The sequence below is a fragment of the Corythoichthys intestinalis genome, chromosome 3 (assembly GCF_030265065.1).
Source record: "Corythoichthys intestinalis isolate RoL2023-P3 chromosome 3, ASM3026506v1, whole genome shotgun sequence".
Classification (NCBI taxonomy): Eukaryota; Metazoa; Chordata; class Actinopteri; order Syngnathiformes; family Syngnathidae; genus Corythoichthys; species Corythoichthys intestinalis.
In genome coordinates this window covers 21,398,726-21,410,988 of record NC_080397.1, presented here as the reverse complement: position 1 = coordinate 21,410,988, position 12,263 = coordinate 21,398,726, and the positions used below count along the sequence as shown (strand labels likewise).

Genomic DNA, 12,263 nt, shown 5'->3' with positions numbered 1-12,263 from the left:
AATGCACTCTGCATTGAAGTACGCATTGGCCGAGAGGAGTAATTTTCTCTCATGGGGCTAGCAATGGCTGCTAGGTGTCAAGAATATGAACTGTAACAAAAGTATTCCATTGTACCCGAGCCAGTGCAGTTGAACACTGGGAACAGGGTGGAACAAAATGTTTTAGTGGAAGTTTGACCTTAATGAGATAGGAGTGTTTTTTATGCCTGTTATTGTTCAATGATGAGCAAAATGGAGTTCAGAGCCTTCTAAAGGCCCATGTTGCACTGAAAATGAAAAAAAAAAAAAGACACGGCTTTGGTCTTTATGTAAACTTATGAGACTATTCTTAGCTCAATAGAACCTCTGCCAGAAAGAGATGTCTAATGAACACATTGGATTCAGTAAGAGAAGAGACCTTGACACTGAGGTTGCATCTCTGCATGTGGTCATAGCTTGTGATTAACCCTTCAGCCCACCACAGAAACCAGTTGCAATTGTAATTTTCATATAAAACAAGTGGTCCTGAGTGCTAATGTAAAGAATGCCACCTTCTGTATTGTCACAGGGGAAAATGTGCTCTACGAACAAGATTCTACCAAAAAGCCAATTTTGCAAACGGGGCAATAATAAAGTTGAACTACATCAATATCAATAGCAACTGCACAGCTGTTTCTACTATATAGGCATATTTTTGTTCTCATAATAAAATTACAATTTAGAACAGTTCAATTTGTGCTTGAAATGTTTCTCTTTCAATAAATGTGGTTTACCACACAGCCTTATGTAACATTATAAGTATACATTTGTATTGAACAGCAGTCTTTGCTATTACTGTTGTATGTAAACACAATAATAAATGCAAACAGGGCCAAGCCAGTTGGAAAACCACTTTTCACCTCCCCGGTCAAGACTCAAATCTTAATTCCTTACCTTCTGTTTCCTCAACTCTTTCAATCTTTCAGCATAACTTACAGTAGTGGGAGGGTGGCTGATACGGTATGCAACTTTGTGATTATGTATCCGATTATCAATATAGGATCGTTTTTTCTTTTTCCCAATGAGAATGTAAACTGCTGTTACATTAGTCAGCTTTTTGACATATTTCACTGCAGCACCCATCCAGGAAATGTCCGCTGCTAAATTTAGATTTTATGTAGTGATTGAGTGCATCTACACCAGGAGGCGTCTTAAGAGAACTATAATTCGAGGGAAGAGGTTGCTTATGAGAGGCGTCCATCACCTTGAAAGAAGATAGAAGTGCACTTTTCACATACCAGACCTTGATAAGTCTTTTTTGTTTCCATGCTTCTCTCTTGCCATCTTGTAAACTCTGACAGCATCACATTACCCATCAGAACACATTACGCCACACTCAGATCTACATGCAGCATCTTTCAAGTTAAAATGGGGAGAAAATATCATAAGTATAGGCCTCGCTCCAGATAACTGCGGCTCGGTTCCCAGATGCCTGAGTCGGGATCTGCTGTATCATGTGTCTTTCCTTCAGACTTGGCAGCAGCTTTTGAAGGACTATGTATACTATTGGATCAAAATAAAATAGCCGTCAGAGACATTCACCAGAGACCCTTCTTACTTTGGTTTAAAGCTCAACGTTGCCAAGCAACAAAATATCACTGAGTGCACTTTTGCCTGGTAACAAAATCGTAAAGAATCAGCTGAGTCATCGTTTACAAAGCAATTCTGTGCAAGACAACGCCAGCCTGTGCCACACAGAAACATCAGTATTTTTCTTAATAACCTTCACATCTCAACAAAATTAGCTTTTGACTGCAAATACTAAGCGTCAGATCTTTTAATGCATACCACTAAGTCATTGTTAATATTCACCCATAACATATCAAGTGGCTTGAGATATTTAATGAAGTGGAAAGAAGAAAAGTTTGCAAAGGCAAGCTCTCCTACAATAGTTTCAGTAGTTCCATGGCTTTTTGCAAAACATTCAGCAATGTCATCAGTAAGATTTTCTCTGATGAACTCCTTAGATCTAGCACTGTTTCCAAGATATAAATATAGAGTACCGGCCAAACGTTTGGACCCACCTTCTCATTTGTGCTTATTCTTAATTTTCATGACTATTTACATTCTAAATTCTCACTGAAGGTAATAAAACCATGAATGAACATGTGTTGGATTATGTACTTAAGGTGAAATAACTGGAAACGGATATAATATTCTAGTATCTTGAAAGTAATCACCCTTTGTTCTGATTACTTTTTTTGCACACTCTTGCCATTCTGTTGATGAGCTTTAAGAGGGAGTCACCTTAAATGGTTTTTGACTTCACAGGTATGCTTTTTCAGATTTAATTAGTGGAATTTATTGCTTTATCAATGGGGTTGGGACCTTAATTTGTCTTGCATTGAATGAGCTGTGTACAAACTTTTGGCCTGGACTAATATATATATTAGTCTTACTCAAAATATTAGCATATTGTGATAAAGTTCATTATTTTCTGTAATGTACTGATAAACATTAGACTTTCATATATATATATTTATTGTTTATATATATATAGATTCATTACACACAATTGAAGTAGTTCAAGCCTTTTATTGTTTTAATATTGATGTTTTTGCCAAAAAAGTCAAGAAAAGCCATAAATCCTTTTCTAAAAAAATTAGCATATCATGAAAAGGCACTCTAAAGAAGCTACTAACCTAATCATCCGAATCAACAAATTAACTCAAAACACCAGCGAAAGATTCCTGAGGCTTTTAAAAACTCCCAGTCTGGTTCATTACTCAAAACTTTATTAATTCATCTACTGTTTCTGACTGTGTATCATATTGACTGTGCAAAGCCCTTTGAAACAACATTGTTGTGATATAGGGCTATACAAATAAAATAAAATTGAATTGAATTGAATTAAATTTAATTGAAAACCACAATCATGGGCAAGACTGCCGACTTGACTGCTGTCCAGAAGGCCATCATTGACACCCTCAAGCAAGAGGCTAAGACACAGAAAGAAATTTCTGAGCGGATAGGCTGTTCCCAGAGTGCTATATCAAGGCACCTCAGTAGGAAGTCTATGGGAAGGAAAAAGTGTGACAGGAAACGCTACACAACCAGAAGAGGTGCCCGCACCCTGAGAAAGACTGTGGAGAAGGGCCAATTCCGGACCTTGGGGGACCTGCAGAAACAATGTACTGAGTCTGGAGTAGAAACATCCAGAGCCACCGTGCACAGGCGTGTGCTGGAAATGGGCTACAGGTGCCGCATTCCCCAGGTCAAGCCACTTTTGAATCTGAAACAGCGGCAGAAGCGCGTGAACTGGGCTACAGAGAAGCAGCACTGGACTGTTGCTCAATGGTCCAAAGTACTTTTTTCAGATAAAAACAAATTTTGCATGTCATTCGGAAATCAATGTGCCAGAGTTTGGAGGAAGATTGGGGAGAAGGAAATGCTCAAAATGCTTGAAGTCCAGTGTCAAGTACCCACAGTCAGTGATGGTCTGAGGTGCCATGTCAGCTGCTGGTGTTGGTCTACTGTGTTTTATTAAGGGCAGGGTCATGGCAGCTGGCTATCAGGAGATTTTGGATCACTTCATGCTTCCATCTGTTGAAAAGCTTTATGGAGATGAAGATTTCATTTTTCAGCACGACCTGGCACCTGCTCACAGTGCCAAAACCACTGGTAAATGGTTTACTGACCATGGCATTACTGTGCTCAATTGGCCTGCCAACTCTCCTGACCTGAACCCCATAGAGAATCTGTGGGATATTGTGAAGAGAAATTTGAGCGACACCAGACCCAACACTGTGAATGAGCTTAAGGCCACTATCGAAGCATCCTGGGCCTCCATAACACCTCAGCAGTGCCACAGGCTGAATGCCTCCATGCCACGCAGCATTGAAGCAGTCATTTCTGCAAAAGGATTCCCGACCAAGTATTGAGTGCATAGCATATATAATTAATTGAAGGTTGACTTCTTTTGTATAAAAAAAACACATTTTTTTAATTGGTCAGATGAAATATGCTAATTTTTTTAGATAGAGATTTTTGGGTTTTCTTGATTTTTTTTGCCAAAATCATCAATATTAAAACAATAAAAGGCTTGAACTTCTTTAGTTGTGTGTAATGAATCTAAAATATTTGAAAGTCTAATGTTTATCAGTACATTACAGAAAATAATGAACTTTATCACAATATGCTATTTTTTTAGAAGGACTGGCAAATATTTATATGTACACATACTTTGAATAGGTTTTTGCACACTCTTAGCATTCTCTCGATGAGCTTCAAGAGGTAGTCACCTAAAATGGTTTTCACTTCACAGATATCAGGGTTAATTAGTGGAATTTCTTGCTTTATCAATAGGGTGGGGACCATCATTTGTGTTGCATTGAAAAAGTCTGTGCTGTATATATATTTTGTAAGTGTAGACAGAAATCACCAGGGTGTGACATGGTTATTTTTTCAGATTTGTGTTTTAGCATTATATCACTTTCATCAACATTTCATCAATGTGATCCAGCCACAACAATAAAAGTAATTTGCAACCAGCACTTAGTGAAATGATTCTGAGTAATGATTGGGAGACGTTTAGTGGGAGTCGTGTTTGCAATGAACATTAATAAATGTTATGGTCTCCCATCAGTTTGACATGTCAATTCTTCATATGTGTTTTAATTGTAGCAAATTCCTAATTAACAAGCCACGGAGGGTTTCAGGACCATCGTGTAATATGTTATGACGGCAATCAGGGTTTTGTCATGTGAGCTGCTGATGAGGCTCAGCCAATTGCCATAATAAGCGAAACCCTTTTGACTGCCATTAAAATTCTGCTTTCGCCTTAATTGTGTTTCTTTTCCAAATCTCAATTGCTGCATCATGATAAAGACAGTTGTCGTATTTGATTAATGCGATGCTATTTGTTCCACATTAATGTCAAACTTGGTGAAAGTTCAAGACACCTCAATCGGAATCCAAAAGTTGGAAAGAAAACCCTTAATTATTCATTGTTGAAATGTATTATAAGTTGTTCCAGACACCCCCCCCCCCATCCACCCCAAGCACACACACACACACACACTTGACGCATGATAATGACATCTTGCGTCTTGAAAATCAATAAGGTTCTGGTTTTAATAAAAGTTTGAACATCAGCAAAAAGCAAACATTTGACCTTAGCTACCTCGCTGATTGCAGTGTAAAATTACTTAGAATCGATAAGAATCCTGGTATGAAAAGTGCTTTAAATAACAATGCAGAATTTATAGGTTTCAATAGCCACATTTATTGTCAACAAAATCTGCTCAATGGATTCCATTCACAATCTAAAGGTTGTCAATACTTTGTCCATTAAAACAAAATGAGATCGTCTTACCTCATCACCAAATTGCATTTTTGCTCATCCTCAAGACAAAGTGGAAGGACGAAGCAGTGCAGTTCTAGTCAGGAATGCAGTAATACATCATAAGGGATCATTTTCAGAATAAGAATGTTAACATAAATATGTCATTTGCCAAGGTGCTGGAAAGTCTTGAAATTTAATCTGATAATTGCTTGAATTCAACATTGGAAAGGGTGTCTAAACCCTGCTGACAGTAGACAGAAGGTATGCAGCTGTCATTTTCTTTTTGGCATGTGTTCTTCACATTCAGTACATCTAAGCACTCAGACTATCGGAATAAATAATGGCACATGACCCTTGGCATTTTGATAATTCTCGTCGGTCTGTTAATTCCCTTTTTGGTTGTCTTTGACCTGAATATCCTGATATTTTAGTGATAGCTATTTTTTGTGTTACCGGCTGTCACTTGGTCGACTTTGTTACAAGACAAACCACATTTGAAGTAAATTTCCTTGTAGCTTGATAAGGAGAGCCATCAACACTTAAGTACTTTCAGTTGCTTATTAAATGACACCATTGAAAACAAATACAAAATGAGAACACTGGCAAGGAGATGTTGGCTGCATCTCACACCCAGACACACTGAACTAACCTAGCCAACACGTATTCACATCACCCAACGCTACGTATAGTAATTGCTCTCATTGTTTCTCTCATGTTTCTTTACACGTTTTATTAAGTTTTTGTACTAATTTTTCATAATTAAAACATTTTTCATAATTTAAAATTTGTAACAAAATTGGTGATTCTTTTTTCGGTGGTGGTGGCAGGATCACATCAATTGAATTTTACTTCATTTGATTGTGAGGGCTAATTTAATATCCAATTATATCAAGTTACAACTAGTCACAGAACAAATTAAGTGAATGTCACGCTGTGTTTTTCTTCCTCTACAGTCAAAAGAAAACTAGCGTGATGTTCTTACACCTTCTCTGACTCGTAATCACTTCTGGTATTTGGCCCGTGTCCTTCATTTAGCTTACATCTTGTTAGAGTGTCAAATGCCTTCCTAATTATTTTGTTAAGCAGTTCCGATGAAATGAATAGTTTTTCACTGTGAGCTTTTGGGATGGTTAGAAAATTTTGTGCGGGTCTTTGGTAACAACGAATGACTGTGCTCAACATGTGTGTGAGTGTTTATACATCATTTCCTCTGGAAAGTGTCACGCTCGCGGGTGGGCAGGGTTTGGTTCTGGGTGGGTTATGGCTAACCTCTCGAGGTCTCCAGGGTTACTGTGACTCTGCTCTTTGTCAGCTTCTCACAGTGTTCCTCCCTCTTGCTGATTTTCTGACTGGCACTGAGCTGGTGTGCTGATTTTTAGCTGATGTGTGCAATAAGCTTTCATTAAAACCATACTACGAAGCTTTTTGCTGCACATTGTGTAACTGGGACCTGAATCTTGTTAAGAATGTCTTTTGGCGAGTAACTGATGAACAAACTAGTTGAGAATGAATCATCAGAACATCTGCTTCTTGCAGCCAAGTAGTTCACTACTTTGCCTCATTTGCGTGGGTTCATTAGCTAGCAATAATTTATCACAGTTACCAAAAATTACCAAGCATTTGAGTAATCAGTCAGTTGATTTCAAATGTGTCGTTAAAATCACAGTAAATAAGACATTTTCATTCAAACTCAAGTATCCATGACTGTGTACAACTTAATTTTTTTTCAAATTGGAATTGGTGGATGGCTGCATATGTTCTGAATATCACTATTTTATCAAAATATCATGTTCTTAAGATTTTTGTCACATTTTTGTACCTCACTCAATAGCCTGTATGCTGCGGATTTATGGTCAAACTTCCGCGCCGGGTTTGCCCACTACCACCCCTTGCTCTTGTTGTTGATGTTTTTCACCAGCTCATAGCTAGATTTACGTCTCTTTTCGCTCAAAGGCATCAATCAAATCATTAAAATAAACATATTACCATATCCACAAAAAAGGTTATATGTCTCGAAATATATTACCAAAAATGACAGTATGGATGTATGAAATAACACAAACTGTATTTAATTTGCATACTTTACTTAACTAGCCTATACTTGTCTTAGCTTTTGAAGAACCTTATATCTTTATCCGAGGATGCAAATCTCCATCCGTCTGTCCGTCCATCCATCCATCCTGCTTATCCAAGGTCTGGTCACGGGGGCAGCAGCTTCAGCAGGAAGCCGAAACTTCCCTCTCCCTAGCCACTTCATTCAACTCTCCCAGACATAGTCTCCGCAGTGTGTCCTGCGTCAGCCCTGTGGCCTCCTCCTAGTGGGACGTGCCTGGAACACCTCACCAGGGAGGCAAAATGCAAATATCTGAATGCCAGATCTTTATTTGACCGATTCTTGACCTGCTGTCTCTGCTGACGAATTTCCTCCCGCAGAGTAGCGTTTTATTCTACGTAGTGAGAAGTCCACAACAGCCACATAGGGATGCATGTCATAGTCAGTTAGAATATTTTCTTGGCCATGTACGTATGTTTGCCTCTTCTTCAGGACAAAGGTCTACATTTTCCAAACGTCTTGAAGTGTGGAGATAGTAATGATACCATTCAAACAACACAGGCCTAACTACTGCCTTTAAAGAATGCCACCCGGCAGTGTTGTTTTCGTCAATGATGACGTATATGTGTATATAGTTTCCGTCATAAGCTTATAATGTGTGACATTTTCTTGTCGTATGTGTAGCACGTATCATAGCAGTATTTGGTCAGGTCACTCATGTGACGTGCTGGGCCAAACACACACACATACACGCTTACTCACCGGTGTCCTCACCAAACTCCAGACTTGCCTTTTGTGAAAGTTTTGTTTTCTAATCTTGGATAGATAGGCCATGTTGCTTTAGCCTTTAAAGGTCTGTACTGAGTGGTCATCACACACTAAATATAACTTGTAGCCTTAGCATACCGTTCACATTAGCATTTAGCATTGTAGGCGTTTTTTTTTTTTTTTAACTCTTGAAAAACTTTTTACTTACTGTTTGTGGCGTCCAGGTGAGTTTAATTAATTGAAAATAATGCACTGTTTTCCTACTGAGCGTGTATTATCATCACAAAGTTGGTAAAGTCTTTGTAGACTCTACAAGTCTGTGCTCATTTGTCAACGTTCATTCGTAATTGTTGGAAACCTTTATTTATTCATTCATGGACTAAAACTTTTGAAGTTTACAGACGAAAACATTTTGACTAATTGTCAACTAAAACTAGACGAAGAGAATAACCCTGCAATCTAGTTTAGTAGCTGGCTTCTGTATGTCATCTTTAAAAGTAAGGCTCTCTCCGGCGATGTCTCAAGTAAGTTGAAAATTGTACGCAATTAGGCACGACTTAGATTTTTCGAATCTCATCTCATCTCATGAACCCCCCCCCCCAAAAAACTGTAAACTGTCTTATATTTCCCAGAAGTGTGACACACAGGGACAAAGAAATGCGCACTAAACACTAAATTCTGGACGTAGCCTCGCCCGAGAAAATTTTCCGCCTTCTCTGTACCACATTGTGCCAGTGTATGGGAAAAAAACTGACCAAGGAATACAACTATAGAAAATTTTTACAGAAGGAAGAATGAAAGTAAAAAGTAATATTCAGTGGATTCCAAGAAAAATAATGTACTTCTATCACGAACAAAACACTGAATTGGAATATTAGTCCTTATCACTGCTCGTTGTTTACCTGGAGTCGTTGCTGCATTTGTGTGTTTACAGGTGAATGAAGAGACAGTGGAGAGGCTGGTGGTCCAGTACCCTCACATTGTGTTCAGCACGGTGATGCAGGACTGCAAGAGAACCCTGGAGAGAGCTTATCAGATGGGCTGGAGCCCCAGTGCTTCGAACGCCTCATAGCTGAGACTGCATTATACACATACATGTAATCACGCACACACACAGACACAAGTATGAACAAAAAGACCATTTTTATTGCAAACATTTACACAAATGCACCACAATATCAGATCAGTCCTATTTGCTTTTCATTTTCTTTTCAAACATGCATATGAACACCGCACACAAGCACACACAACACTTCCTTTAGTCAATTCATTAAATACAAATTTACCATGTGTCGTCATCATCAAGTCCAAATGCAACTCCAATTTAGTTGAATCTGTCAACCTTATCTACATGGGATGGTTAACCAGTCGGAAAGGTTACCAAACCCTTGCCAACCACATATACGATCTGGCGGAAAGGATGCCAAGATGAACCTTAAAAACAGAGGTCTAGAAAAGAACAATGATCCCAACAGGAGATTAAGTCACGTCTACCAACGTGCTCACTTCCTCCAAGGCGACGCCCACTGCAGTGGCAGCCAAGCAAAACGAGCAAGCAAAGACGTCAACCACAACAACGTTCTCCTCCGGCTCTGAGCTGCAAAGACTTAAGCACTTGCTTGAGGTTTTGTGACAAATGTATGATGTTTATCTTGACTTTCTTGCTTGTGCAGTATCGTGTGAAGGGATTTGTGGATTTCTGAATGTTTAGATCGTTGTCAAGGCTAAATATAAACATTGTCGTGGTGCGGCACACGCAAGATTGGGTTCTGGCCTAATCCTACTTGCCTCTCAGGCAATTGAATAGCAGGAAAACCACATTGATTGTTTCTTCAAAAGTGCATGATTAGATTGAGATTGGCATCTGAGTCAGTGAGTGTTTGAAAATGCCTCAGATTGAACTGAACCTATGCATGCCGTAGGAACAATACTAGGATAGACGTATTATGTCATATTTTAGGTGTACAGTGGAACCTCTAAATTCTCTTGCATGACCCCGCTTGGATTTAGAATTAAACCTAATGGAAATTGAATGAATCTGCTATAGTGTAAACGTAGCATGTATTATCTCTTCAGGCAATACTCAGTTTTTAAAGCATTTAACCTGCGTTGATAGAAGGGATGGGCACAACAACAAAAATCGAAGTTTTGTTATCGGGATTCATTGGCGATCACTCAAAACGCTGTCTTAACAGTTTAGGTCTCCACAAAAGAACAGAAGACATCACTTATAGCAATTTACCTGGGTAACATCAATCAGTCTCTTAAATAGAGCACCTCCAAGTCACTCATAGTGTAAAGGGTTCATCTACCAGCTTCCATTCTTATTAAGTGTCAGTTTCAATGTGAGTGTGGATGACTTCCCCTGGTTGTGCTGTTTTTTTTTTTTTTTTTTTTTTTTTTTGGCCTAATGTCGGTGGGGATTGGTTCCAGCCCAACATTTACCTGAACTGAAATTGGATTGATGGACAGCACCATCAAAACAGGAGGTCAATAACGCTAAGACATCTATAAAAATAGCTTTAAAAATACCTGTTAGTGCATTTTTTACCTTTCTCGACATTCTATGTTCATTGTATGATTCATTGAATACTCCAAATTGTCCATGTGTGATTGCCCAGCAATCGGCCAGTCTAAGGTGTACCCTTACACTACCCTAATTGAGCTGGGATAGCTCACCCATGTCCCAAATGAGGACAATTGCTAAAGTTGTTTTTTAAATGGTCGTAACCTTATGTTGGGCCCTTCACAATATACAGTATAAAAATAGCTTTGAAAATACAGGTTAGTGCATTTTTTTACTCTCTCGACATTGTCTATTCTCCCCGTGCTTGTGTGTTATTACTGAGTATATCTTCCTCCTGCTTTTCAAAATAACAAACGACTGTATGATTTACCAAAAACTCCAAATTGTCCAGGTGTGATTGTCCAGCAATCGGCCAGTCCAAGGTGCGTACCCTTACTCTACCCTAATTGAGCTGGGATAGCTCACCTGTGTCCCTCATGAGGACAATTGCTGTTGCAGGTTTTTTTTTTTTTTTTTTTTTTTTTTAAATAGTCATAACCTTATGTTTGGGCCTTCACAATATATATTAAAGACCACTCAATCAAAACTTAGCAGTGTATAAATCTCTAGATGTTCCCTTAGCTCAAGCCTAGCAACCTTGACACACTCACTATTTTGTAGACGCATTTAAAAAAAATATTGGTCTAATTGTAATGTTAAACTTCAGAGGTTCCACTGTATAGACCAAAAGCACCAAAACAGTAATGCCTTAATACTAAACCCTTCCTCAGTTGATCAAGAAATTAAAAAATACTTATCTTCTTCTAGTTTATCAAGTATTTTATCTCCCTAATTTTATGACCTGGTATTTAGGTCATTCATAGACATGGCATTTACTTATTAGCATTATGTTGATCTTGAACATACTTGTAACATTAGCTATGTAGCATTTATGTGAGTTATTTCCTTTTAGCCACAGAGGAAACAAGTTGATAGTGGAGAGTGGATTAATGTTCATCAAACAAATGTAGTGTGGAGATGTGAGGGGAGACAAGCAGGGCTTTTTTTTTTTTTTTTTGCCCTGATCCTCCTCACAAAGTATTCATCCAGCTACAACAATAGCTTCTCTTTTTTCAGTGTATGATCATGTACAATATATTGTAGTTTGAATACAGCAACACTTTGTACAGCGTAAGAAGATTACACACAACTAAAAAGTTGATTTTCCTCGTCAGGATTTGTAGATGTAGCAGACGCAGAGCTGCTCCCGCTGTCTGATTTTGTTCTTTTGTAATCCCCATCCGCACTTTCTCCTCCGCTAGATGTTGACATACTTGATTCTTGATTTGTTAAGGCAAGCGTAAATGACTGGATTTGCATAAAGATGAATAAAACACTACAGTTTCAAGCTTCCCCCACCCATTCCTGTTCTTTCTTTTACGTGCGTGAAATTAAGGTGGCGCTGAATATCTAAAACAGCAGAAAAAGGGTTTTCCTCTCATTTTTCATAAAACGGAGACGGCTCTTGACTGCAGGCGTCCCTTGGCTCATTGTTACTTCAATTACATTTTTAGACCATAATGAGCTTGATGGTCGACACTGTAATATTAGGATTCAGTGCGGGCTGCTTGTGT

The 12,263-nt window shown here is 38.6% G+C and overlaps 1 protein-coding gene across 1 annotated transcript in view; it reads left to right on the top strand.

Annotated features, from left to right (window-relative positions):
• Nucleotides 1-12,047, top strand: part of fbxl17 (F-box and leucine-rich repeat protein 17) — a 386,432-nt gene extending 374,385 nt beyond the window's left edge. The window contains exon 11 of the mRNA XM_057831652.1: nucleotides 9,058-12,047. Coding sequence (XP_057687635.1) covers nucleotides 9,058-9,195 — 138 coding nt within the window. The 3' untranslated portion in view covers nucleotides 9,196-12,047. The remainder of the gene's footprint in view (nucleotides 1-9,057) is intronic.
• Nucleotides 12,048-12,263: the final 216 nt, after the last annotated feature.